Source organism: Planococcus citri, chromosome 3 (genome assembly GCF_950023065.1).
Source record: "Planococcus citri chromosome 3, ihPlaCitr1.1, whole genome shotgun sequence".
Lineage (NCBI taxonomy): Eukaryota > Metazoa > Arthropoda > Insecta > Hemiptera > Pseudococcidae > Planococcus > Planococcus citri.
The window spans coordinates 55,640,085-55,666,244 of NC_088679.1; the positions used below are offsets into that span (position 1 = coordinate 55,640,085).

The following is a 26,160-nucleotide window of genomic DNA, read 5'->3' on the forward strand; positions in this document are numbered from 1 at the left end:
CATCAAACCGCGGGGAGGTCAAAGTGCATACGGCACTTAAGCTAGCGCCTCGTCTATCTTGTCTTTCACTCTAAATAGTTCAGTGGCAAACTGTAAGTAAGCGGCAAATTATGATAAAGCTTTGAAATTTGGTATGATGAACAAGGACACCAAAAGAAAATTTTTAAGCCCGGGAGGCAATCGCCAAGTCCCATAGGAGGGGAATGAGGGGTGATTTGGGGTAGGGTTCAACCCCCCCTTTTTTCCAAATGGGGCTAACGGGGCGATATTGGTGTCAATTCCATATGATTGAACCCCGCTGAGTTCGAAAATATCATTACTTTCAAAATCTGAGGAAAAGGTATGCCTCAAATTTGAGATTTTCTGAGTAAAGTTTTTGCATTTTTCTCAAAAATACCCCAAAATTACAGTTTTTTAACCCTAAACGACACGCTGACCTTCCATCGACTTTCAGAAATTCTATCGATTTTTCATTTGGGTTTAAGCCAAGGGAATGATGCTGCATTATATAAAAGAAAGCTTGTGCTACTCGTACAATTTTTGACAAAATGAGAATTGCTTTTTCACTTCATTGGGAGCTATAAAAAAATATTTTTCCAACTTTTTCCTCGGTTAGCTTTCTCAACCTCAGTCTCACATTATTCTTGTGGGAGGTCTAAGCGTACATTTCCATGGAGATAGTGTCTTTGGAATGAAAAAATGAGATATGAAAGGCTTGTTGAGTTATCATGATTGAGGAATAGTAAAATCATATTCAAGATGCACAAATTTTTTATGCCACAATTTTCATTCTAAAAAATCTTCATCTGTTAACTAGCCACTCACATAAATACCACGAATAATCGGAAATATTTGAACAAAATTATGTCGAATTATTTATTCAGACTCTCACTTCTCTGAGCCGGAACACAAAACGTAAGTGAAAGAAAAAGATTGATGTACATGGCGATTTTTTGTGCAAAATTTCATCCCCCACCTCTCGAATGCTGTATCATCCCTTTGGGATCGGCCAAAATGAAAAACTGATAGCATTTCTTAAATAAGCGTCCTTGAAAACCCAAATTTCGATATAAATGTCAATTTTTTGTGAAAAATTTCATCCCCCACCCCTTGAATGCAGTATCATCCCCTTAGCTTCAACCAAAATGAAAAATTGATAGAATTTCTGAAATCAGCGTCCTTGAAAACCTACATTTTGATATACATGTCGATTTTTTGTGAAATGTAGACCTACTCCCCTATATGGTCTCACCCCCTCCCCTTGGAATCGAAAAAATGATTGCAAATTTAGGTTCTACAGTACAAAAAACATTGATACAAACATCATTACCTCGGTAGTAAAAAAATGTACACTTACGTTGATTACATTTCTAAAATTGATTCAACATAAGCAAGATAAGGGTCAAATTTGACCCCCTCTACTACCTCCCAGGAGGGGTGTAAAAAGTGCCTCCGAGTCTTATTCGATGGTACATATTTGCTTTGTAGTATTCGAAAATCGACATTAGAACCTTCTCCCGCTAATTGTATCCGGTGCACAGCTCAAAAACCCCGATTTTTGCGAGAAAATGCCGAAAAAACGTCAATTTTTAACCCCTTCAGACCCCTCTGTACACCCACGGTAGAGGTATGCGAAAGTATTGATGGTCGATTCGCATTGTAATTGACCTGTAGAATCCGAAAATGACCATAAAAATGTCGATGGAAGGTCAGCGTGTCGTCTAGGGTTAAAAAACTGTAATTTTGGGGTATTTGTGAGAAAAATGCAAAAACTTTACTCAGAAAATCTCAAATTTGAGGCATACTTTTTCCTCAGATTTTGAAAGTAATGATATTTTCGAACTCAGCGGGCGGGGTTCAATCATACGGAATTGACACCAATATCGCCCCGTTAGCCCCATTTGGAAAAATGGGGGGTTGAACCCTCCCCCAAATCACTCCCATTCCCCTCCTATGGGACTTGGCGATTGCCTCCCGGGCTTAAAAATTTTCTTTTGGTGTCCTTGTTCATCATACCAAATTTCAAAGCTTTATCATAATTTGCCGCTTATCGCCCAAAATATGCATTTTGCCACTGAATTAAAAATACAGCATTCTTTCACAGTATATCAAAGCTTATCTCTTACTCTTTATGTTTAGAAAGTTTTTTCACTCGTACTCGTACATTTTTTTTTTTTTTCATTCATTTATAATTTTCGAACCGCTGAAATAACTTCGATAATCCGCGAGAATTAGCTTGAAAATTATATGCTCGAGTCCGCGAGTCGCGACTACTGGTAATAAATTTTAGTAGACGCATTTTATATTCTTTTAGCGAGGTTAATAAACGACCATAAAATGTCGCAGTATCACCGAAGGTATTCGAAGATCTGTATTCCGTGGCCTATGTACATATGTAAAATAAGTACCTACACTCGATATGTACGTAGGATTTTTATCGATTTTTCGTTTCGTAGTGCTCGTTTGAGAGCTTTGAGTAGAATTACCGATTACGAAGCAATTTTCTCAGAATTTATCGTGACGAAAGCGAAATGTTAACTGAATGGTCGCGAACATCAAAGTTGAACAGTGCGCTTAATTCTCAATGAAATCGTATTAGCGTGCGACTTTATCGATGATTTGACGATAAAATTTGGCAAATTTTGCCGAATTACTCGCTATTTTTTTCATTTTTATTTTTTTCTTAGGTACCGAGTGGCTCGATGCTCACGTATCGAATAATGTATGTCTTATTCCACTCTTTCGGTGGAATTAACGATGATTTTTTTTTGTCTCGAATTAACAGCAATATTAGGATTCCATTCGATGATGAATCAAGACCAGTATCACGCTTCGTTATTAAATAAAGGTCAGCCAGTCGGCTTGGGCTGGGATGGTATTACGAAAGCCACGCAGCCAAAAGCTTTCCCGCCGGAACCGCCCAATAATACCGATCCTGACGAATCGATAAGACGAGTAAAAGATGACGATCATCAGCTAACTGATTTAAATTGGAATAATATAAAAGTAATTATTCGACGCGGTAGTTATACGCGGTTTCGGTTTATTTTCTGTTTTCACGTTACTAAATAGTTGGTTTATTTTTTTCCCCCGAAGAATATTTCGGACGAAAAGTTCGAACAGTTATTTGCCGCTTTGCCTGGTAATACGCATTTAGAAACGTTAAGCCTCAGCAATACCGGCCTGACGGACCGAACAGCCACCAAATTGGCCGATGCTCTAGAGAAAAATAATACGCTAAAAGTTGTAAAGTAAGCGATTTGGCTCGAATAGCTGATTGCGGTCGAATGTTTTTCGCGTCAATTTTCACCTCGCACTTTTTATGTTGCAGCGTCGAAACAAATTTTATCAGCCCTGTTATAATCGTTCGTTTGTTCAAAGCATTGCTCAAACAGAAAGTTATCGAAGAATTCAGAGCGTCTAATCAGGTATATTCGATGTTCTAGAAACACTGATTTTTTCTGATAGGTTTTTTTTTCTTTGAAAATTTTGGATCTCGGATCGATTATCGAGGATTAAAATCTTGCGAATTTTTGGGTTCGAGATCCGAAAACTTCTAGATAGTGCTTAGCGTAGGCACTGGTCGAGTTCGTCGTAATTTATTTTCTCATTGTTGTTTTTTTTTTTTCAATTTCGTATCGCAGAGATCGCAAGTGCTGGGTAATAAAATTGAAATGGAAATCACGAAATTGGTGGAGCAAAATCCGACGATACTAAGGTTGGGTTTACATTTGGAATACAATGACGCGCGACACCGAATCTCAGCCCACCTGCAACGTAATCTCGATAGAAGTGAGTAATATTACGACGACAATTCGTTCGTATTATCGATTCGAGTTAACCCTTAAACACCCAAGCAAATCCTGAGATGTTATGAAAAAATGCTTTCAATTTTCTGAATAAGATCATCACAAGTATCACTTTTACTCACAGTTCACCCCCCAGCCCCTTGAAGCCACCTCGATAATGATAGACTTATTTATTTGATTATTGTCAAAAATCGAGGAAGCAAAAAACCCGATTGGGTCAATCTTGGAACTGAATGATATAGTTTCATTAGATGTAATGAATGAGTGAAAGGTTAATTCCAAAGAACACCTCACCCCTTTTTGGGGGGCAAATATTGATCAAAGTTGGTATAAAATACTTGGACCCATGTCGCATTTTTGGATGAACATATTGATGGTTGAGCTTTCAAAAAATGAAATTAAGAAAGGTGTGTAAATGGTGGACCAGAGCGATTTTTTAAAAATTTGATATGCTTGTCTCGATAAAAACCTGAAAAAACAGAGCACATCATGAAATATCATGATTGGAAACAACGAATTCTGCTCAAGCAATTTTCATGATGTAGAACTTCACTATCTATGATCGAGGAGGGATAGTGACCTCTTCATGAATGCTTCAACATTATGAAATGCCAGAGACAGCTGCAATTTGACAGTGTAAAGTTTTTCAAAGTGGTAGATAAGCCTATTTCGATACTTCTGCAGAAAAACAATTGTACCACTAACCTTTTGTGGGATGTAACTATTTGTTGACAAATATCGAGAAAGAATATCAACTTCAGCAGGAATTTCTCAAAACATTCAAAAGTTCAGAGTTGTGGTTGAACAACAGTTGAAAGCTTTTTACTGAATCTCAAATCCCCTGAATCCTGTAGTCATAAGCTAGACACAATCTCATGATTATAAACGACGACTTCTGCTGGTGCAATTTTCATGATGTAGAACTACATTATCTGTGATCGAGGAGGGATAGTGACTTCTGTTCTTCATGAATGCTTGAACTTTATGAAATGCCAGGGAGTGCCAGTGGTGGCAGCCTAGATTTCGCCTGGGTGTTGCGAAACTGTGGTTGGTTGAAAGAAAAGTGTCGATTTTTTCTGGGTGTAGCAACAATTTTTGAGGTTCTTAAACTGATTAAAAAAGACAAAAAAGAGAGATTTTTCACAGTTTATTAACTTTTATCACAAAAATTGTATCTGTGCAGGTAGCCAACTAGCGAAAAACGAACAAAACGAATAGTTATTGCTAAAAACTTGAGTTATAATAATGTAAAATAAGAGAATAATTTTTTTATGGGTGTAGCGAACTTCTTCTGGGTGTAGCAGCTCGCTACACCCGCTATACAAAGGCTGCCACCGCTGGGGAGTGCTGCAATTTAACTGTGTAAAGCTTTTCAAAGTGGTAGATGAACCTATTTCGATATTTCTGCAGAAAAACAATTGTACTGCTAACCTTTATAGGATGTAACTATTTGGTGACAAATATCGAGAAAGAATATCCACGGAGTGATAAACAGATTTGATGGGTGGATTGTAGATTATCTGAACTTATGTGCTGTTAAAAGCATCTGTGCTCCTTTCAATTCTTCTTTCTGTCATTTCAAGCCTACTTGATAATATTTCCCATATTATGTACTCTGCGTATTCATGCTCTGTTTTTTCAGGTTTTTATCGAGACAAGCATATCAAATTTTTTAAAAATCGCTCTGGTCCACCATTTACACACCTTTCTTAATTTCATTTTTTGAAAGCTCAACCATCAATATGTTCATCCAAAAATGCGACATGGGTCCAAGTATTTTATACCAACTTTGATCAATGTTTGCCCCCCAAAAAGGGGTGAGGTGTTCTTTGGAATTATCCTTTCACTCATTCATTACATCTAATGAAACTATATCATTCAGTTCCAAGATTGACCCAATCGGGTTTTTTGCTTCCTCGATTTTTGACAATAATCAAATAAATAAGTCTATCATTATCGAGGTGGCTTCAAGGGGCTGGGGGGTGAACTGTGAGTGAAAGTGATACTTGTGATGGTCGTATTCAGGAAATTGACTACATATCTATGCATTTTACGCTTGAAAAAGACGACCTGTTTTATGTACCTATGTAATGTAATGTACACATATGTAGATCGAGTGAAGAGCGTGGTCACGGTCAACTATAATCTTACTCTGGAAAAGAGATCGTCTCGTATCGATATTAAACAAACATTGTGATCGAATGTTATTGCGACTGACGGCGATTACATTTATTACTCAGGTTTTACATCACCGATGTTTGTTTTTTTTTGTCATGTTCTGTGTAGCAGATAGCTCGCGAGTTTTCATTTTCCTCGTAGATACCGATACCGATACCGGACCCGAAAGCTTTTCACGATCGTTTGCTTTTTCATTATTTTTCGAGCCCTTTCCCTTTCTATGTTTTGAGTTGGTATATAGTTACCAGCTAGAGCTACCACCTACTGTAGCTAGGCATCCGTATTCTTTATTTAATTTTGAATTCGAAATCTGCGTGCCCCTAGCCCTAGCGCCTATGTACAATATAACTGACCATACCGTAGGCTGTAGAGACCATTATACAATGTACACGACTACACGTTCCAAGTTTTTAGTTTTACTGTGTGCTAGGTTCACTAGCTAGGTATCTGTGGGAATAGCGATGTCAAAAATATACGCATATGTGTACTAGGGGGGTTCAAAAATTCACTTTTTTTTAAATTTCAAGTTGCTCACCCCCTAATGTTGTTTCTTTTGGTTAAAAAAAAATACCTTTTCAAGGATTTTTCAAAAAAATAATGTTTACAGGTGGCGCATCGATGTTTTGTACGGAGCGCGCGACGTCGGCGTTACTCCACGACGTACTCGTGGCGCGGCATCCGTGTTCGCCCGGGCGAACGCGTTTTGTATTGACACGTTCATTGCATGGCGTTACGATATGATTTTATTGAACCCAGTTATACTTTGGTGTTATCTTCTTCTCCGCAATGAATTTCAGGAATTTCAAATTGCAAATTTCGCTCTTTGTTCGTATACAGCGAAATGATGAAGCAAAACAAAAAGAATGAAATAATTTAAGGTCGAAGGTAAGCGAATCTAAGTAATGAAAGCTACTAATGCGTATAAAAAACAGAAATGATCTTAAAATTATTTATTTACGTTGTCTCTTACAAAAATACATCACTGTATTCATTTCAAACAGAAGAATGAGTCGCTCTTTCTCTCCTTTAGGAATTCAAGTGACGTTTTCCAAAAAAGAGCCCAACAGTGGAAAACTATAATTTTTTAATCCGTAAAATGCATTGTAATGGAGAAAATTAATCAGAAGCATATAGTCCGGCATATGACAATAGGAGTAATTGCACCCCCCCCCCCCGCCGATCCTCCGGGACAACTTTTTTCTTAAAGGGGACATCCTAAGGAACATTTTAAAGCAAAGTTGCCAAAAAAAAAGTTGGCCTTACTCACAAAATGGCGGCCGTTTTGATTGACAGGTCAGCCGAAATCGCAGATTTTGCGTTTTAACATGGGACTTGCACGAACTTTTTCAAACTTTACATTGGTAGATCGAAATATCATGCAAAAATTTACCACCTGTCAAAATTTCAAGTGCTGAAGAGCGTTTTTCGATTTTTGGTGAATTTTTAAAAATCGAATTTAGGCCAAAAATGAGGGAAAAAATCGAAATTTTACCAAATTGACCAAGAAAGCTGAACTTTGGGATATACCCTATTTTCGACATGCCAAATCGATTGGAAACGGTTTCAACCCGTTTTGAGCAGTTCTGGAGCCTCCAGCAGATTTTTGAAACTCGAAATTCCCGCAAAATTCCATCAAATTGGGGTTGTAAAGCTAAAATTTATTCTAAAAACTAATTTCAATACGCTACGAAGTACTGCTGGTGAATTTCAAGTCGTTTTAGAGCCTCCAGCGACTTTTTGAAAATTCCTGAAACTTCCAACAGATTTTTGAAACTTTTAAATTTTTACAAAATTTCATCAAATGGAGATGGAAAGCTGAAATTTACTCTACACTCCAATTTTAACACCCTCTGAAGACGACTTCAGGTGGGTTCAAGTCATTTTAGGGCCTCCAGCGACTTTTTTGAAAATTACTGGAGCCTCCAGCAGATTTTTGGAACTTTAAATTTTTACAAAATTTCATCAAATGGAGATGGAAAGCTGAAATTTACTCTACACTCCAATTTTAACACCCTCTGAAGACGACTTCAGGTGGGTTCAAGTCATTTTAGGGCCTCCAGCGACTTTTTTGAAAATTACTGGAGCCTCCAGTAGATTTCTGAAACTTGAAATTTCCCGAATATTAATTTATCAAATGGAGTTGGCAAGCTGAAGTTTACTTCGCAGACTACATGGTGGTTTCAAATGGTTTTGAATGCTTCCAGCTACTTTCAGGAAATTTTAATTTTCCAAAAAAACGTCATAAGTACAACCTTTCAAAAATTTGCTGGATGCTCCAAAACGACTTGAAATTCACCGGCAGTCAACTTCGTAGCGTATTGAAATTAGTTTGCAGAATGAATTTCGACTCTCCATCTTGGTTTGATAACATTTTGGGATCTCCATTTGATGAAATTTTGTGAAAATTTTTAAGTTTCAAAAATCTGCTGGAAGTTTCAGGAATTTTCAAAAAGTCGCTGGAGGCTCCGAAACGACTTGCAAATTCACCTGCTATTCGTAGCGTATTGAAATTAGTTTTTAGAATAAATTTTAGCTTTACAACCCCAATTTGATGGAATTTTGCGGGAATTTCGAGTTTCAAAAATCTGCTGGAGGCTCCAGAACTGCTCAAAACGGGTTGAAACCGTTTCCAATCGATTTGGCATGTCGAAAATAGGGCATATCCCAAATTTCAGCTTTCTTGGTCAATTTGGTAAAATTTTGATTTTTTCCCTCATTTTTGGCCTAAATTCGATTTTTAAAAATTCACCAAAAATCGAAAAACGCTCTTTAGCACTTGAAATTTTGACAGATGGTAAATTTTTGCATGATCTTTCGATCTACCAATGTAAAGTTTGAAAAAGTTCGTGCAAGTCCTACGTTAAAACGCAAAATCTGCGATTTCGGCTGACCTGTCAATCAAAACGGCCGCCATTTTGTAAGTAAGGCCAACTATTTTTTTGGCAACTTTGCTTTAAAATGTTCCTTAGGATGTCCCCTTTAAGAAAAAAGTTGTCTCGGAGGATCGGTGGGGGGGTGGTGCAATTACTCCTATTGTCATATGCCGGACTAATAACAGAAAACTAAAATCGAACACCAACAGCACAATACAACGAACATATTAATCGAGTTGATATGAAAACGCGTTCGCCGGGCGAACACGGATGCCGCGCCACGAGTACGTCGTGGAGTAACGCCGACGTCGCGCGCTCCGTACAAAACATCGATGTGCCACCTCTAAAAATTATTTTTTTGAAAAATCCTTGAAAAGGTATTTTTTTAAACAAAAAGGAACAACATTGGGGGTGAGCAACTTGAAATTAAAAAAAAAATGATTCTTGAACCACCCTAATGTATACCTATATATTTTTTTTTGATTTTTGATTAGAAATGTTTTGCATTTTGTCGCCGAAAATAAACCGCTTGACATCGCTATTACTACTTACTTAAAATACGTAGGTATTCGTATTTAATGATGTGTGAACGAATGATGTTTAAAAACGCTATTTTCGTGTATGATTTTTTTGGAAACCGGCAGTAAGGAAAGACGTACCATTACGGAGTAGATTCAGATTTTTCAAAATGGTTCCACCGGTTAAAAAAATTTTCGGAAAAAAATTTACCTAGATCCTATCGCCTTTCGCCTTCGTTACATAATTACGTAGGTAAAGTAAAATACTAGTATTATTGCGATTGCAAACTGCGGTTGTCTCATTAATGCTTCGCCGTGATATGATCGACTAATCGCATACTATTCTGCGCAATTTCTCTCAGTTTTCATCCCTTCTACATTCTATACCAGTAAATTTTTTTCCATTCTTTTTTTCTCTCTGTCTCTCTTTCTCGTGACGATGGCCACGCGTAAATTTTTTTTCGAATTCCGTCGAAGAATCTTTTTTATTGCCCGTGCCTATTGCGAGTGATATGTTTCAGTTTCCGCGCTACCGAATATCTGAACTTTTGAATCAGATTGTAGACTGTCATCTTTTTGGAAATTACGAGTGAGACATTTAGTTAATCAATTGAATTGAAGCAAAATTGAATTTTTCAAAAAAAAAAAAAAGTTGAATCATAATTACTTATTTCCTACGACACGGAAAAACATTTCTAGTTTATACTTTACGCGTCAGTTTGGCCCGATCTGTAATAAAAGACCAGACCCGATAAGTTGAATAAAAATCATAGTTGTAAAGTCATTTCTCGAATTTCATCCTAACAGAACAGGTGATCGCTTCGCTTGGTATTATGAGAAAGTTGTTCGTTTCCTGATTAGTTTGATGTTTTATATTTCGTTGAATTTGAATAAAAAATTAGTAGTCTTTCATTAAAAGTACCTATCTATGTATATTATCGTTGAAGTTTTCAATATCCTAACTGCTGCTACAACAATACGTTCGATATAACTTTTCGACAGCCTATTCATCGATTTATTTTTCTAGTAATTCTAGCGGTAAAATTATACCTACTTACTAATTTTTCGTATTTTATTTTTTTCATTTTTTTTTGTTTTCTTACAAATACATATATTCATTCATCTAGCGTATTATATAATATTTTTTCTACACTTTTTACGCGATAATATAATACATTATTACCTATGTAATGCGTCGATTATACTCGTACGAGTAGCCTTCTGTTCGAATTTCATGTACGTATTCTACTACGCGAGTATTTACGATTTTCGCCTAATAACCAGTAGTCCAGCTTGATTTCGATTGAAAATAAACATTATAACACGATTGACGTTTTTACATAAAATTGTAATTCGATGTGTGTGTGTTTTTTTTGCGTGTTGATTATTTATAAATGCTTTCGAGTCACTAACTCTTTTCTTCTTCTTAACACGTTTCGTTTGAATTTTTTTTGTTCGATTATCCGACGCGACCGACAATGTTACTTGTTACGTTGTCGAAATGAAATAAGCATTATAATGCCGTTGAATTAAATTCGTACATATTGAAAAAAAAAATTAAAAATGAAATAAAAAACAAGAAAATACGTACGATTTTAAAACAAATTTTTTGGGTTAGAAAATTTTATTTTTTTTCTTTCGGGACTGAAAAAATTTTTGACCGTAAGTAATTTACCCATATTGTATTTTGGTCTGTGTATACATACTTAATGGATATTTTTTATGATTGCAGTACGCCAAAGTCGTATCGGATTGTCGTCTTAATTCGTCCATCCAACGAATAGGTATAAAATTTGAATAATTTTTGGAAATACGCTGTAGTGGGCTGTTTTATACGTCATGCTGATATCATTTGCTTTTTGATTAGTTTCCCTTCTTTTCTAGCTCTTTGTTTTTCTTGTTATTCGTATGCGATGTGCCGCGTATTAATATTACATATCGTCGGCTAAGTGCGGAAGGGTGCCTCGTGCAAATCGTTACTTGATACCTGTGTAAAACTGCCTTTCCACACTGAGCGCCATCTATCAGTCCAAGTTCAAATCTAAAGGTATCTTCCGTGATGGGAAGGGTGCCTTGAGGTAACATAACTTTTGGTTTGAACATTTGGACTGATAGATGGTGCTCAGAGTGGAAAGACCGTTTTACACAGGTATCAAGTAACAAGTTGCACGAGGCACCCTTCCGCACTTAGCCGACGATATGTGACGCGGCACGACAAAATCGACCTTCCGTCTGGAAATAAGTTTTTGAGTTATGGAGGGTTGAAGTTTTCAGTCCAGTTCTGCTCGTTTAGCGGAAGCACTTGCGTTCTAATCAGGTTCTCCGGCTAAACTGAGCTAAACATAGTCTTGGATAACGTTTCTTGCCTGTTTTGTGTGAATATCACAGGGTTAAATGGTTATTTACATTGATATGGGGGGCTCAGTCGTGTTTGCCCTAATTTTTTCAATTTTTTAAAAAAATTTTTCATTATTTCAATTTTGAAATTGATCTGGAGGCGAAACAAAGCGTTCTACGAGAAAAATACATCGAGCAAAGTTGTAGAGAATTAAATTTCCAAAAACCTATAAGAGGTTTATTTTTCTCGAAAATGCATAGTTTTTCCATTATTCTCAAAAAACAGAAATTTTATGGTAATCATCATGAGGTTTTTGTTTTTTGAGAATAATGGAAAAACTATGCATTTTCGAGAAAAATAAACGTCTTATGGGTTTTTGGAAATTTAATTCTCTACAACTTTGCTCGATGTATTTTTCTCGTAGAACGCTTTGTTTCGCCTCCAGGTCGATTTAAAAGTTGAAATAATGAAAAAATCAAAAAAAAATCAAAAAAATCAAAAAAATGAGCACACTTCTGACTGGATTACCATGTATATGAAGCTATGAAAATCATAGGGACTTCTGGGAGGTCTTAAATGAATTTTGAATGTCTGAGGACCAAAAATCCATCAAAAAGTGAAAAATGATTTTTTCAGACGGAAGGTCGATTTTGTCGTGCCGCGTCACATATTACTACGCGGTACAGTAACAGTACAGATACATGGTACTACACGCACGATAAACTTGATACAGAAAGAATTAGACTCGAATGGTAACGAGGGTGGTGGTGATGGTGATTTCATTGCGTATGGGTATCGCTTTGCTATGTCCGTATTATAAACGATGTCCATATCGTTCGTATTTTTTTTTCCGCCAGAATTTTCAAATTATTATCGAGTATTAGCTTCTTGCAAATATTTATTCCTACTTTTTTAGACCTATTGCTAAAATTACCTTTACATTCGTATAAATATCTTTCAAATCACACGCTTTTTGGTATATAGGTACCTACTTAAAGGGTAACTCGAGCAAAATAGGATATTATTTACTCGTACTTATTCGTCAGTTTTTTTCTCATTCTTACACGTCTAGAGATCAAAATATTTTCAACTTGAAATTTTTTTTCCAATGATTAGAGATATTGCAGATCAGCATAATTATTTACTTGGGATTTCGTAATTGCGCGAGTAAACCTGCCACCTACTCAGTCCATAGTTCACAATACAATACAATTATAAACCATCAAGAAGCAATAGTTATTGGTACTATATGTAAATCAGAAACAGGACAGACATGGACTTCTCTTGGATAGAGGATAAATAGCCCCACTGAAGGCAACGCAAAACCACAGTGGAATCAACTCGCAAGAAACCCCCGATGACAAGTGCGATAAATCCAAATGGACCCGAGTTCCGGCGCCCCTTAGATGGGGCAGGGCTGCTAAGAATATCTGTTCGCACTAATCGGATTCAAATTGCGAAAAATGCGCAGCAGGATGGGCACATGGAATGTGCGAGGCTTGAACTCAACAGGAAAGCTAACCATTGTGGAAAAGGAGATGAAGAGGATGAACTTGATGGTGCTGGGACTCAGTGAGACTCCCTGGAAGACATGTGGAGAATTCAGATCTTCGGAGGGAAATCTAGTTTTCTCTTCAGGGGCTGGCAAACATACTGGCATAGCGGTAATAGTTGATGGGAAGTATGCAGATAATGTTATTGGTGCAAATCAGTGTTAATCCCACTACACAAGAAAGGTGATACAAAAAATTGCGCCAACTATCGCACAATAGCCCTAATTCAACATGCCAGTAAAGTGATGCTCCGAATAATCAACAACAGAGTCAAGGCATACTTACATAGGCAGATTCCACCAGAACAGGCTTTTTTTCATGCCTGGAAGAGGCACAAGAGAGCAGATCTTGAACATCAGACAAATAATCGAAAAGTTCCGCGAATTCAACATCTCTGCTGTACTATGCTTCATTGATTATGCAAAGGCCTTTGACTGTGTCAATTGGATAAAGCTATACGAGATACTACGCGAGATGGGAGTTCCAGACCACCTAATTGAGCTGATCAAATCGCTATATGACAAGAACGAGATGGTGGTGAGAGTTGGTGGAGAAGAGTCTAACCCGTTTCAGTCAGAACGAGGAGTGAGGCAGGGCTGCATACTCTCGCCTCTGCTGTTCAACATCTATGGGGCGAGTACATCATGAGAAAAGCCTTGGAGAACTGGGAAGGCGTCATTAATATAGGAGGAAGAAGAATCTCCAATCTCCGTTACGCTGATGATACCACCTTAATAGCCAAAAGTGAAGAGGAACTGGCAGAACTAATCAAGCAAGTCAGGATGGTCAGTGAGGACATGAGACTCCTCATAAATGTGGGGAAAACCAAGGTCATGGTAGTTGATAGGGCTGGACACTTACCAGAATCTGAAGCCTTGAATGAATTCGAAAAAGTGAACTCATTTATTTACTTGGGCTCACTTGTGGATGCTGATGGAGGATCAGCCAAGGAAATCAGAAGAAGAATAGCCCTTGGGAAAGCAGCGATGTCTCGGTTGAGAAAAGTCACCACCAATCGGAAAATCTCCATAAAAACAAGGAAGAGACTGATCAGGACGCTAGTTTTCCCAGTCTTCTTGTATGGAGCGGAGACCTGGACACTGAAGCAAGATGATCGAAGAAGAATTGATGCTTTTGAAATGTGGGTATGGTGCAGGATGTTGAGGATACCATACACTGCGCACCGAATAAATGCATCAATTGTGGAACAACTGCAAGAACCAACCAGGCTGAATAAAATATGTGAAACCAGGATAATGAGATATTTTGGACACATAGCCAGAAGAGGACAGGAAAACATTGAAAAAGGAATTCTCTTTGGCAAGGTCCTCAGAGCAAGAGGGAGAGGACGATCTCCAACAAGGTGGACTGATACAGTCCGGAAAATAGTTGGTTCAGTTGCGAATGCGGCCACACTAACTCAAGACAGAGAAGAGTGGCGGTCGTTGTTATGGGCACACTAGTCGCTTGCGACTATGACGTTGATGATGATGAATTGCGCGAGAACAAAGTTGTTTCAAACGTATCAGTATCATCGCAGTAATTTCATTTTTGTTCCGCAAATCTACCTTTTTTTAAATCCAATTTGGCACTTAAGTCGTCGCTATTGGCTCTACGCTCTAATCAGGTCCAATTATTTTCCACTAGGCAGATCCAATCAAGGAGATCTGATTGTATCGACCTAAACAGATTTGATCAGATCCGGACATTTCCTAGATTAAATGAGATCTTTTCAGATGCGATCAGATCCAATAGGAGAGATCTGAGCTTGGATAAAATAATAGTAAATTGAAAATCGTTTGATTTTGCTTCTTCTTCTTCTTCCTGCTTTTTTCACGCTGCATGGTTTACTAATTAACAATTTGCGCTTGAGAATGGAATTAACGTTTGCATGTTTTTTGTTTTTTTTTTTCATCGAATACGTATCGAGGAAGCGGGTGAATTCGATGCGTAAGTGAACACTACTTACTAGTGATTCTCTAACGAGTATCGAAAATCGTGCCAGGTGACAATGGCAGGTACATAATGCACGTGTAGTACATCACCATTTTTAAAATCTTGTACATATTACGGATACTCGGTTGTTTGTGAATTTTTTTCATTTTCGTATACACTTTCGCGCTGCTAAATAATATTGGGCTACTCGTTTGTAATGTATGTACTTATAGTGTATGGATATGGATTATCTAGTATCTTTTCACCAGCATGATTCGCATAATCCTGTGCGATATTCTATGCGTGTGCGCAGGATGCTTACGTATCGAGCATTGCATTTCTTGGCGAAATTGTATTGTACATATTTGTACAAAAGAAATAAGTAAATGAAAATCAGTCGATATGACCAAAATTAATTTGACGTTACATTTTATATTTTTGACTCCGAATATTGTCACGTAAGGTTCGTTTGATATTTGTGAAACGAACTGCACCACCTGTTAGCATGCATCGTGAATGTAGTACCTACGGCTACTCGTGTACATACATTTGTTTTTACGCGTAAAATAAATCAAACTAATTTTGTAATAGTATTTGTATAAAAATACTGGTAGATTCTACATACATCATTCTCTATTCTCTACCAACGGATACACTTCGCAGACTTATCAGTGTTTATATTTTTCGTTCAACTTGATGCGTAATTGGGTGGCCAGTGGTTACAACGCCGCTCAATTCTCTTTCTCGAATACGAGAATTCCACCTAATACTCGGTAGTCGTAGATTCCTTTCCTACATACTCGTATACGAGTATGATGACTATGAATCAAAGAAATTCTATGGGACTGTTAGGTATACTTAGTTTTCTAGTTTTCACGAGTAAAATCGTGTATTCGATGGAATTAATTGCAATTTGCACTATAGTCGGCGAATTCTTACCTACTATTTGTTCGAGTCTAAAATTCATTTACTAAAATCAGGTGGTATTTTTTTCATTTGATTTCAATAAATGCTGTGAAAATGAAATATACCTTACGTCTTATCGTAGGTATCCACTATCCACTGGTAATAAGTCGTAACTGCGCTGTAAAGTGTACCTGCGAGTAGGTTATTGTTATTGTATTTGCGAGTACCTACCTACGTATATTTTTATTCGCCTATATTTTCACGACATTTATTTTCAGGTCGTTCGCGTCGTATGGGTCATTTTGCGCGACAGTTCACTGGCGGTTGGGTTATTCGTCATCATTTTGCCAAATAGTTAACGGATTTTTATGCACCAGCGAGTATTTTTTAGCCATACTATCGCATAAGACATTATAATGTTTAATGTATTACCTATGAGACAAGCGTCAAACGTTTTCTGTATACCTATACGGTTTTTTTTTTTCTTCTTTTTTTCCAAGTAGAGTCTGTTATTAGAGCAGGAAAATAACGTAAAAAAGCTAGGGCGAAAAGGAAAAAATTGGCACATAAATTTTTTCTTCGGGAATGTGTTCAGATGGACCCCCTGAACTACCAAAAAACCCCGAACCTCCTACCCCTGGAGCTAATTTTTTTAGGGGGCTAAAACCGGTTGCGATTCACGTTTTTTGCGTTTTACTCCGTAGATATTAGGTTTAAGTGAAAAACTACCATGACAAAAAATGTTCCCCTTCAAATTCTCGATAATTTGATACTACTGTCGATACCCATCCCTCAAGGGGGGTGCCTAAAAAAAGGGGTGGAAGAGTAGGTGTTTCAAAAATCGTCAGTCCAATAAATTGATCAAAGTTACCACTTAATATCATTCGTTTTCGCTCAATTTTTTTTTACAAGGTCTGATCACCCAACTAATAATCAAACTGCCATTGGTTTGTCTTCAACCCACCCCGGGGGCTCGTGGGGGTTGCTTGATTTTTCAGGTAACACACCACCGAATTATATATTTGAAAAACGAATCTCGACGTGCGATATGTCGAATAGTATGTTTTTAAGGTCGCTGAATACGAATATGAACTTATTTTTTGGGTACAACCCCTCCAAGCCCTCCTGTGCCCCAATAAGGGGGTCAAAATTTTGAAAAATCGTGAAAAGTCGAGTGATACATCGAATGATATTTTTTCGAAGTTGCTGAGTACGATTATGAACTGTTTTCTGCTTACGATTCCTCAAAACCCCCTTACGCTCCCCTAAATAGGATAAAATCTCACCCATCAATAAGTCAAGAGATATAAAAACAACAATCATTTGTGCATTGAGTATATGAATACGCCGTCACAGATCTTCCACATGGATTAGAGTTGCAGCATGACGTGCCTTTACAATTCTCGCACGTATCCGAGCACTTCAAACCTATAAACAGAATGAAACGATGACGATTATAGTGAGTCAATTTTTTTTTAGACTTCCTTCAAAATGTAGATGTTTTCATCACCTAATTTAATTCATTGATAAATCAGTCACCATTTGCAAGGTTTCCTGGTTGAAGTCGGCATCAGCGAATATGATTTTGGCTAAAGCTTCTTGCATTAAAAAATGAGCTCGAATGGCGCGAGCATATGCATGCCCAGTTGAAATTTTCTCGATGGAGTTGGGGGTATAAATTAACATCAATGCATCGCTGAGACCACTGCCGGACATGAAATTTCCTACACAGCCCAAAAACGACATCAGTGTATGAAATCCTCCGAGTCGAATGACGATATCTTTCAAATCGAGGCTGTGAACGATGTCCAAAGCTTTAATATACAGTGGTTGGTCAAAAGTAACAAACGTCGTTTTCTGACCTAATTTGGAGCTTTTTTGTTTTGCAAGCTGCAATGACCTGTATATAGAATCGTAATTTGTTGGAGGCAGGTCAATAAATGGTTGAAATATAATATGAGATGTTTCGTACGATCGATCAGCATTGATGCTCTGCATAAAACCATTCCAGCCGCCGACTGACAGTCCCAAACATTTACCAGCAAACCACAAAGCATCATGTGGTGTCAATATTTCAGCTTCACGTTCGTTCGGTAAGATTTCATCTATATTGCACATTTTGATTGTGTGTAAACCAGTACCATTATTCGGACGATGGAAAGTAAGAGTTGAAATTCTTCCAAATTCGGCCAGAGTCTCTTTAGAAGGTAAGAACTGTTTTCAACGATCTTGAAAATATAATATTCGATATATATTACACTATTTCTGGCCACTTTTAAAAATATTATCCTATTTAGAGGAGTGTAAGGGGGGTTTTGAGGAATCGTAAGCAGAAAAACAGTTCATAATCGTACTCAGCAACTTCGAAAAAATCAGTCGACTTTTTGCGATTCTTCAAAATGTTGACCCCCTTTTTGGGGCACAGGAGGGCTTGGAGGGGTTGTACCCAAAAAATAAGTTCATATTCGTACTCAGCGACCTTGAAAACGTACCATTCGATGTATCACTCGACTTTTCACGATTTTTTAAAATTTGGCCCCCCCCCCCCTTTGAGGCCCAGTGGGGCTTGTAGGGGTTGTACCCAAAAAAAATAAGTTCATATTCGTACTCAGCGACCTCGAAAACGTATCACGCGACTTTTCACGATTTTTCAAAATTGTGACCCCCTTTTTGGGGCCCAGAGGGGCTTGGAGGGGTTGTATGCAGGAAATAAGTTCATATTCGTATTCAACGACCTTAAAAACATACTATTCGACATATCGCACGTCGAGATTCGTTTTTCAAATATATAATTCGGTGGTGTGTTACCTGAAAAATCAAGCAACCCCCACGAGCCCCCGGGGTGGGTTGAAGACAAACCAATGGCAGTTTGATTATTAGTTGGGTGATCAGACCTTGTAAAAAAAATTTGAGCGAAAACGAATGATATTAAGTGGTAACTTTGATCAATTTATTGGACTGACGATTTTTGAAACACCTACTCTTCCACCCCTTTTTTTAGGCATCCCCCTTGAGGGATGGGTATCGAGAGTAGTATAATTTTTGTCATGGTAGTTTTTCTCTTGAACCTAATATTTACGGAGTAAAACACAAAAAACGTGAATCGCAACCGGTTTTAGCCCCCTAAAAAAATTAGCTCCAGGGGTAGGAGGTTCGGGGTTTTTTTTTGGTAGTTCAGGGGGTCCATCTGAACACATTCCCGAAGAAAAAATTTATGTGCCAATTTTTTCCTTTTCAAAACCGCTATTTGCCTGCTCTATATTAATGAAAAATATTTTTTCCTTCATTTTTGTTGTACCTTTTTAATCAAAATGCGAATCGTTTGCACATTTTATTTATACGTACCTATTTATTGTATTTTTTTTTCATTTTGCCCTTCTTATTAATATCGTTATAATTACGCTAACATCGAGCATGCTGGCGGCAAGTAAACAATAGTTGATGTCCAATTAAAAGCGATCACCTTTTGTTTAAACTTTAATGATACCTACCTATTTTAGCTTTATTAAATATAATTTTTTTCATTTCTTTTTTGAATTTCGTTTTATCGTTTTGTTACCGTTAATCCTCGTATGTATGTAATGTACCAGTGTACCTCTACTTACCCGTACCCACCTACCATACCGTAATCGTGTTCTGTGGTACCTCTACCTACGTAGTACGTAGTACCATTGATTTTAGGCTAAAATCAATGCGTAGTACGTACCTATATTATGATCGTCGTCGACTCGTCGTTGTCGTAGTTGAAAGGTGAAGTGAGATAGCAATTTACAATTTACATACGGTAAGTAGTAAGTATACTAATCGTAAGTAGTGCATTTTTCAAGTTTGAAGTTATGAGTACATACAAGGTGTTTCGTAGGTGACCTACCTCCTTCCACCAGGTAAGTAGTTATCACATCTTTCATCGATCAAACGGATTTGTAATTGGTAATTTCTCATTTTCAATGAAATTACAAAAAAAAAACATCTTGCCCCTTCTACTCTATACCCGAAAATTGAATTCAAAACCATGATCGTCTGCCTGCATGGCAGGGTCAGGCACGGATCACGATTTTGTGAATCGGATCACGGATCACGGATCACACATGAAAAAATGATTCGGATCACGGATCACGAATCACAAACTTTGAATTGATCCGAGATCCGTGATCCGAAAAATCGGATCATTTTCGGATCAATTTTCGGATCATTTTCAATTTTTATTTTTTATTACCATTAGGGTCACTGAATATGAAAATTGAAAAAAAAATACTTTTCTTCCACTTTGATACAAAAACAAATGATTTTTCACATTCTACGTTTTGATCTCGCTACTTTTGGCAAATCAAACTTCTCATTTTTGATCTTTCAATTATTAATTTAATTTAAATAACGTTAAAATCTTTCTTTTTTGAAATTTTTTTAGATTTTTCTCCTTTTTTAATTACATGAAAAATTTTAAACCAACTAAAAGGGTAAAAAGTGAGGAAAAATGAAGAAAGTAAAAAAAAAGATGATATTGTTGGTGATCCGTTGAATGATCCGAAAATGAGTGATCCGGATCACGGATCACTACGACTGGCTGTGATCCGGATTACGGATCAAGATCAAATTTTTGAAAATGATTCGGATCATGATCCGGATCATAAAAAAAGTGATCCGGATCATGCCGAACCCTGCTGCATGGTACAATTATTGTACCATGCAGGCAGATGGTATCCAACCCTTATCATTTGGATATTCTACTTATGCCTAATCCATAATCATGTATTTTAGTTGTTCAATTGTTGATGTCTCAGCAAGCTTGTCTCGTATATGATAAATCATCGATGTAAATCCAAAAAACACAAAATAATTCACGTATAGGTATTTCGAATAACGATTTAATTTTTCTGTACACGCGATTAGTGTAGGTACGTATATTTTAAACCATCAGTGCTCAAAATACAATCAACTGTTTGATAAAAAGTAATTTCTTTATGACTAGGGTAATTGACTGGACTGAATTACACAGATACTTGGATGAAATTTCAAGGATGTTGAACGTAACAATTATAAATTCTAACGAATGTTTCAGCATAATACATCGTACATATGGCAACATTGTTGGCAAAAGTCATCTCGGCTACTTTGAATTCAGGATTAATAGATACCTTGAACGTGTAAATTCCTGGATTAAGTTCCGATATATCGACCCATTGGCAATCAATATGATGTCTGTAAATATCCGAACAATTCACAGATATTCCCTGATCACCGTAATTAGCACAGGCGAAAGATGGACTCGCTCCTGATGTACACTGGTTATCTTCTAAACAAAACGATGCCTTGTGTCCCTCAGCTACCCTGACGCCAGTTTGGTCCAACACGTCGAATGTGGCGAAAATCTCCATACTGTGGTAATGCCTTTAGAAATAACGAGTTGATTAGTCATCATTTTTGAACGAAATGCGAAGTGCATTTGGATAGGGTTTAACTCTTACATGTGGCATTGGTGAAATTCCCATAAATGTTTTGGAATAAAAGGTCGAAATGCCGTATTACCGATATTGGTGATTTTAGCAGTGAATCGTAGTAATCTCCTGGTTTGCATGTGCCAGTTGCCCTTCTTATTTCTTTGTATGCTATAAGCAGAGGAAGCTAGACAATTTTCCTCCATAGCACACTGCAAGAAATATAACTGTTTATCTTCCAAGTACGCTGATCGTTCTAACTCGTCAGTATCGATGATTAAATCTGGTAGAACTTGAAACAGTAATTTTAAAAAAATATATATACTTAATGTAGGCACATTTGCAGGGTAGCTAGCTAAGTACCTATTTCATGTATATTTGAATAAATTTAAAAACGTAAAATTATCAGAAAAATAACTTACCATTTGTACAAACAACGCCCGCTATCTGGTCCCTGTTTCCTGGACACTCTGTTGTGAAAGGATCAGTAATCATGCAATGATCTAGCCTGGACTCGTTGCCTCGACAATTAACTCCGCTTAGAATCATATTTGATGCATTACCACCGAAGAAATTGGTCTGGGCAGCATTACTGGCGTAGTTTAAACCAAGTGCTTTACATACGACCATTGCTTCTAAAAGACTCCAACTGTCGCCGCAGATTACGCCCCAATCTAGATGATTTTACGCAAAGAAAGGGCTTCGTGAAATTTCAATATTGGTTAATTTATTATTACGAAAAATGAACGATAAATTACCTGAATTTCCTATTTTCACCTCAACTCTACCTTCTTCTGGTATTCTTCCACCCATTAAGCGCACTTTTAACGATGTTTTGAAAATGTCCTGTTAGTGTTTGAGAAAATTAATGACAAATTGTAGGAATATAATAGATGATATAGTCGAATTGGTTACAGATAATTTTTTGGCTGTAAAAGTCGAATCTTGTTGAAAGAAAAAGGTCTTTGGGACGAAATTCCAAAAAGTGTCAAGATTGCCTAGAATTGTCAATACACCTAGCAAAGGACCAATTTTCACCGAAAGAAAGTAGGCGTTTTTGAAAAACGATAAGCGTTATTAAATTTTTTCATCACCAAAAACTGAAAAATGAATCCTGGCAGTTCAGATTCCAGTCCAAGAATTCTAATTTCACTGAAATCTTCCTCTGAATAGGTACACTGGAGGTTGTTTTCTTTCAGCAGTTGAAATTTCTTGTCATAATTTCCAGCTTTGGAGTTCAATTGCTCGAGACTGACGCAAACTGGAAGAAAATCTGTTGACGGTATTTCAAAAGTAATTTAGAGTAGTTTCAAAAATTTTTACAAAAAAATTCAGAAGTTCTAAGTTGAGCTTTTTTTGAAAACTCAATTTTCAAAAGGTTGCAATATTTCGATTCTATAAGTATTTAAAAAATCGTGAAAAAAAACGAAGCATGCATTTTCACGATATTTACAATGATGAACTTTTCTTGATAGAATTAACAAGACCACAAGCAGTAATAAACTCCTAAACTTTGGTCAAAATTTTAAAAATAATGTAGATAAATTATTGTGTGACGTATATTGCTGTATACGTTTTCGAGACCACTGAATTTAGATCAGCACATAGCCAATCAGCAAACAGTATTTCTGATAAGCCAATCAACGATTAGTGTTTATAAATGTTTAGAGTTATTATTTTAGCGCCAAATTTGAAAAAGTAACCAGCAGTTGTTTACTTTTGAGATGATTAGAAATTTTAGCACTGTGTTCATCAGAAATTTCTTCGCAATTTTTAAATGGTAATAAATTTATGAGATTTTCAGTTTATAGCCAATCAACAAACATAACGGTAATCACAATCGGCAATTACTGTTCATCAAAACCAAATTTGGGACTGATTTGGAATTTAATTTTTAATATTTTTTTATTCGTGTATAGGAATGATTTTACGCATTTTTTAATAAAAGTAGTGAGTCTAGGTACAATGGTACATTCTACTTTATAAATTAGGTACATACCTATAAAAAAGATCAAGAAATGAAAAATCAGCTTCCAGTTGATACATACCTACATATTTAAAAGCAAACTTAGCAACCATAATGCAATCATCAACCAATATGGTGAAAGCAAACGCTAAAACTATCTTGCAATCAGCGAATAGCTGATTATTGGCTCTTTAATCGTTGCGATGTTTCCTAAAAAAATCCATAAACCATATTTCAGATAATTTCTTCAATTTTCAAGAAATTGGGTTGCTAAGACGTCGAATCAGAAAAATGATTTGATAATTTTTCGTACTCGTATTTAGCGCTCTCGAAAACTTATGAAACGATATGTCACACGATATTCAACTTGTTTTTACATTTTGGCCAAATTTTTGGAACTTCTATCCCCAAATTTTTGTGAATCCGCTGATGAAAATTTCATATTTGTGGATACCATAAAAATGTATGCTCGTGGGATGGATTTTTTGGTTCTTAAATTGAAGCTTCAAATTAACAATCTTTTGAAAATGAAGCTTTATTCCAAAAAAAAAAAAATCTGACTCTTTTGACAGTTTTGACGAATACTATTTGGAACCATTTCTTCAATTTTCAGCAGCCTCAACCTTTTATTCAACTCTGAAGAGCTTTATGACGAAAATTTTCAACTGCTATAAATTATGACGATTTTTTTCCTAGTGTGAGAAATCATAGATACAAAAAAATTGAACTAAACCTAAAACTGGGTTGGATGGACAAAATTGGACCTGGAATCATTGGAATGACCCTGTTGTTTTCGAGTTGAACAGTTATATAGATAAATTACACTGATTACACGATATCTTGGCAAATCTTTCATAATGTACACTATAACTAATAAACAAATACCTGCATATTTAAAAAAAAATAATAATTTGTCTAAAATGGTGAATTTGAAATCTTGCAAGAAATTTTGTTTTTTCTTGTGAGCAGGTTGAAATAAGACAGAAATAATTTTTGAAATTTGATGATCCTTTTCGGCCTTCAATCCAAATAAAAAAATTATTGAAAACATGAAAATTAAAAGACTGTTCGGAAAAACGTCATAGGTAATCCAAAATAAGAATTTTTAAATTTCAATTGTCATGGTTAAATGTTGATCTTTATGAGAGAAATGTCTGAGTTGTTAATTTTCAAGTAATTTTGAGATTTAGTTATTTTTAGGGGGGGGGGTGAAAGTATTTGGGATAATCTATACCTAGTTCAGTTTTTTAAAATCAATTCTTCAACTGAATTTTGAAAACAAAAAATTTGCAATTCAATCATTTCATCGCTATGTTTTTCTTTTGATCCAGAATCGTAAAATTATTCATCAACCAGACTCTCTTCGGTCTTTGATATTTTCTTTTGAAAATTCTAAAAATATAGGAAATGAGTTACTCTTGTTTTGTTGTTTTTTTTCTTCAAATTTCGACTTCACAAGGCATGCGGCTCTTTTAACCCTATTCAAGACCTCCCGTCGAGTTACCTACTACCCTTGCATAACAACGTAAAAAAAAATACCATCGTACTTTGATCTTGTTTTTCGTTTTTCTGACTACTACTTCTGTTATCTGTTGCACCTCCATTGTTTCGCAAACGACACCAGCAGCTTCGGAGGAATCGCAGTCACTCATACCCCATCCTTCGAAATGGCAATGTGACAAGTGTTTTTCATTCCCAGTACAATACAAATTATCCATCCAGAATCTGCCTATTACAACATATTTAACAATATGATATCCATCTCATTTACGTCTTCAATTATACCACAAATGAGTATTTCTAGGAAATTCGTCCATATTTTGAAAACATTACCAAGAAAACACAAATGTACTATTATTATAAAGAGAATCGCGTTATTATAATGGTGTTTTACCTGTATTAGCCATTCCGTAATGGGAATTAAAGGTGACTTTTCGAACGCCTTTGAAACCGAGTTGTTGGCAAACCACTGTGGCATCTTTTACATCCCATTCGTCGTCGCAAACGTTACCCCAAGCTCCATTGTGAAATATTTCCACATTACCTGGTCATCGAATCATCTCATAAGTTCAACGAATACAAACATTTATTATAACTCAATATCGCGAATAATTCAACGATCGTACCTTCCGAATGATTTTTTCCACCGGTTAAAATCACTGTTCCTTCTTTCTTCTTGAAACTTTTCAAATACTTGTTGATTTTGTCGCGTTTTTTTTCACTCTGACCGGCGCTTAAAATTACCAAAAAACACAACACGAGGCAAAAAAACACTGTGTTCTTACTAACGGTCATTTTGAAAGTGATCGTCAACGTCAGCTGTAAAATCAGATCTATACGGATACAACCATTTATATGGGGAACCCTTTTAAGGAATCTCCTCATCGAATTATCCATTAAAACCATAATTTTGATAGCAAACCAGTTCCACGTAGAAAATCGACACCTACAAAATTAAAAAGTTGCATAAGAATTTCCACATTTGTGTCAAATTGTATGATTATTTAAGAGCGTGAAGTTCTCGCGTAAATTCGATAATAGAAGGTTATATCCGTTTATGGGACTATTTGCTATAGAAGATGATTCCATATTGGTTAAATATGGGCGATAATCAATGAGTCACGTAGATCGTCTGCCTACCTATTATTT

General features: G+C 36.4%; 2 protein-coding genes across 9 annotated transcripts in view; one reads left to right on the forward strand and one right to left on the reverse strand.

The window, feature by feature from the left end:
- Positions 1-19,647, forward strand: part of LOC135840966 (tropomodulin-like) — a 37,420-nt gene extending 17,773 nt beyond the window's left edge. The window contains exons 5-11 of one of the 7 annotated variants that reach the window (XR_010557816.1): positions 2,786-3,006; positions 3,097-3,251; positions 3,332-3,428; positions 3,645-3,792; positions 9,505-9,631; positions 11,111-11,162; positions 16,389-16,578. Coding sequence is in view for 5 of the 7 variants with exons in the window: in XM_065357730.1 (XP_065213802.1) it covers positions 2,786-3,006; positions 3,097-3,251; positions 3,332-3,428; positions 3,645-3,792; positions 9,505-9,593 (710 nt within the window). In the remaining 2 variants the exon portion in view is untranslated. Of the gene's footprint in view, positions 1-2,785; positions 3,007-3,096; positions 3,252-3,331; positions 3,429-3,644; positions 3,793-5,920; positions 6,034-9,504; positions 9,632-11,110; positions 11,163-16,388 lie in introns of those variants that run through there. The other 6 variants (XR_010557817.1, XM_065357730.1, XM_065357729.1 and 3 more) reach the window with 6 other exon arrangements.
- A 1,308-nt stretch (positions 19,648-20,955) lies between these two features.
- LOC135840964 (lysyl oxidase homolog 2A-like) lies at positions 20,956-25,878 on the reverse strand. Of its 2 annotated transcripts, XM_065357726.1 has the most exons (7): positions 25,638-25,878; positions 25,406-25,555; positions 25,059-25,240; positions 22,304-22,391; positions 21,968-22,219; positions 21,576-21,837; positions 20,956-21,498 (listed from the first exon to the last, which is right to left on the reverse strand). In XM_065357726.1, the coding sequence occupies exons 1-7, from the start codon at positions 25,804-25,806 to the stop codon at positions 21,123-21,125; spliced, it is 1,479 nt and encodes a 492-aa protein (XP_065213798.1). In that variant the 5' UTR covers positions 25,807-25,878; the 3' UTR covers positions 20,956-21,122. The 2 variants fall into 2 exon arrangements, with proteins under 2 accessions (XP_065213798.1, XP_065213799.1); XM_065357727.1 differs by lacking the exons at positions 25,059-25,240; positions 25,406-25,555; positions 25,638-25,878 and adding exons at positions 22,640-22,818; positions 23,594-23,664.
- Between the last annotated feature and the right edge of the window lie 282 nt (positions 25,879-26,160).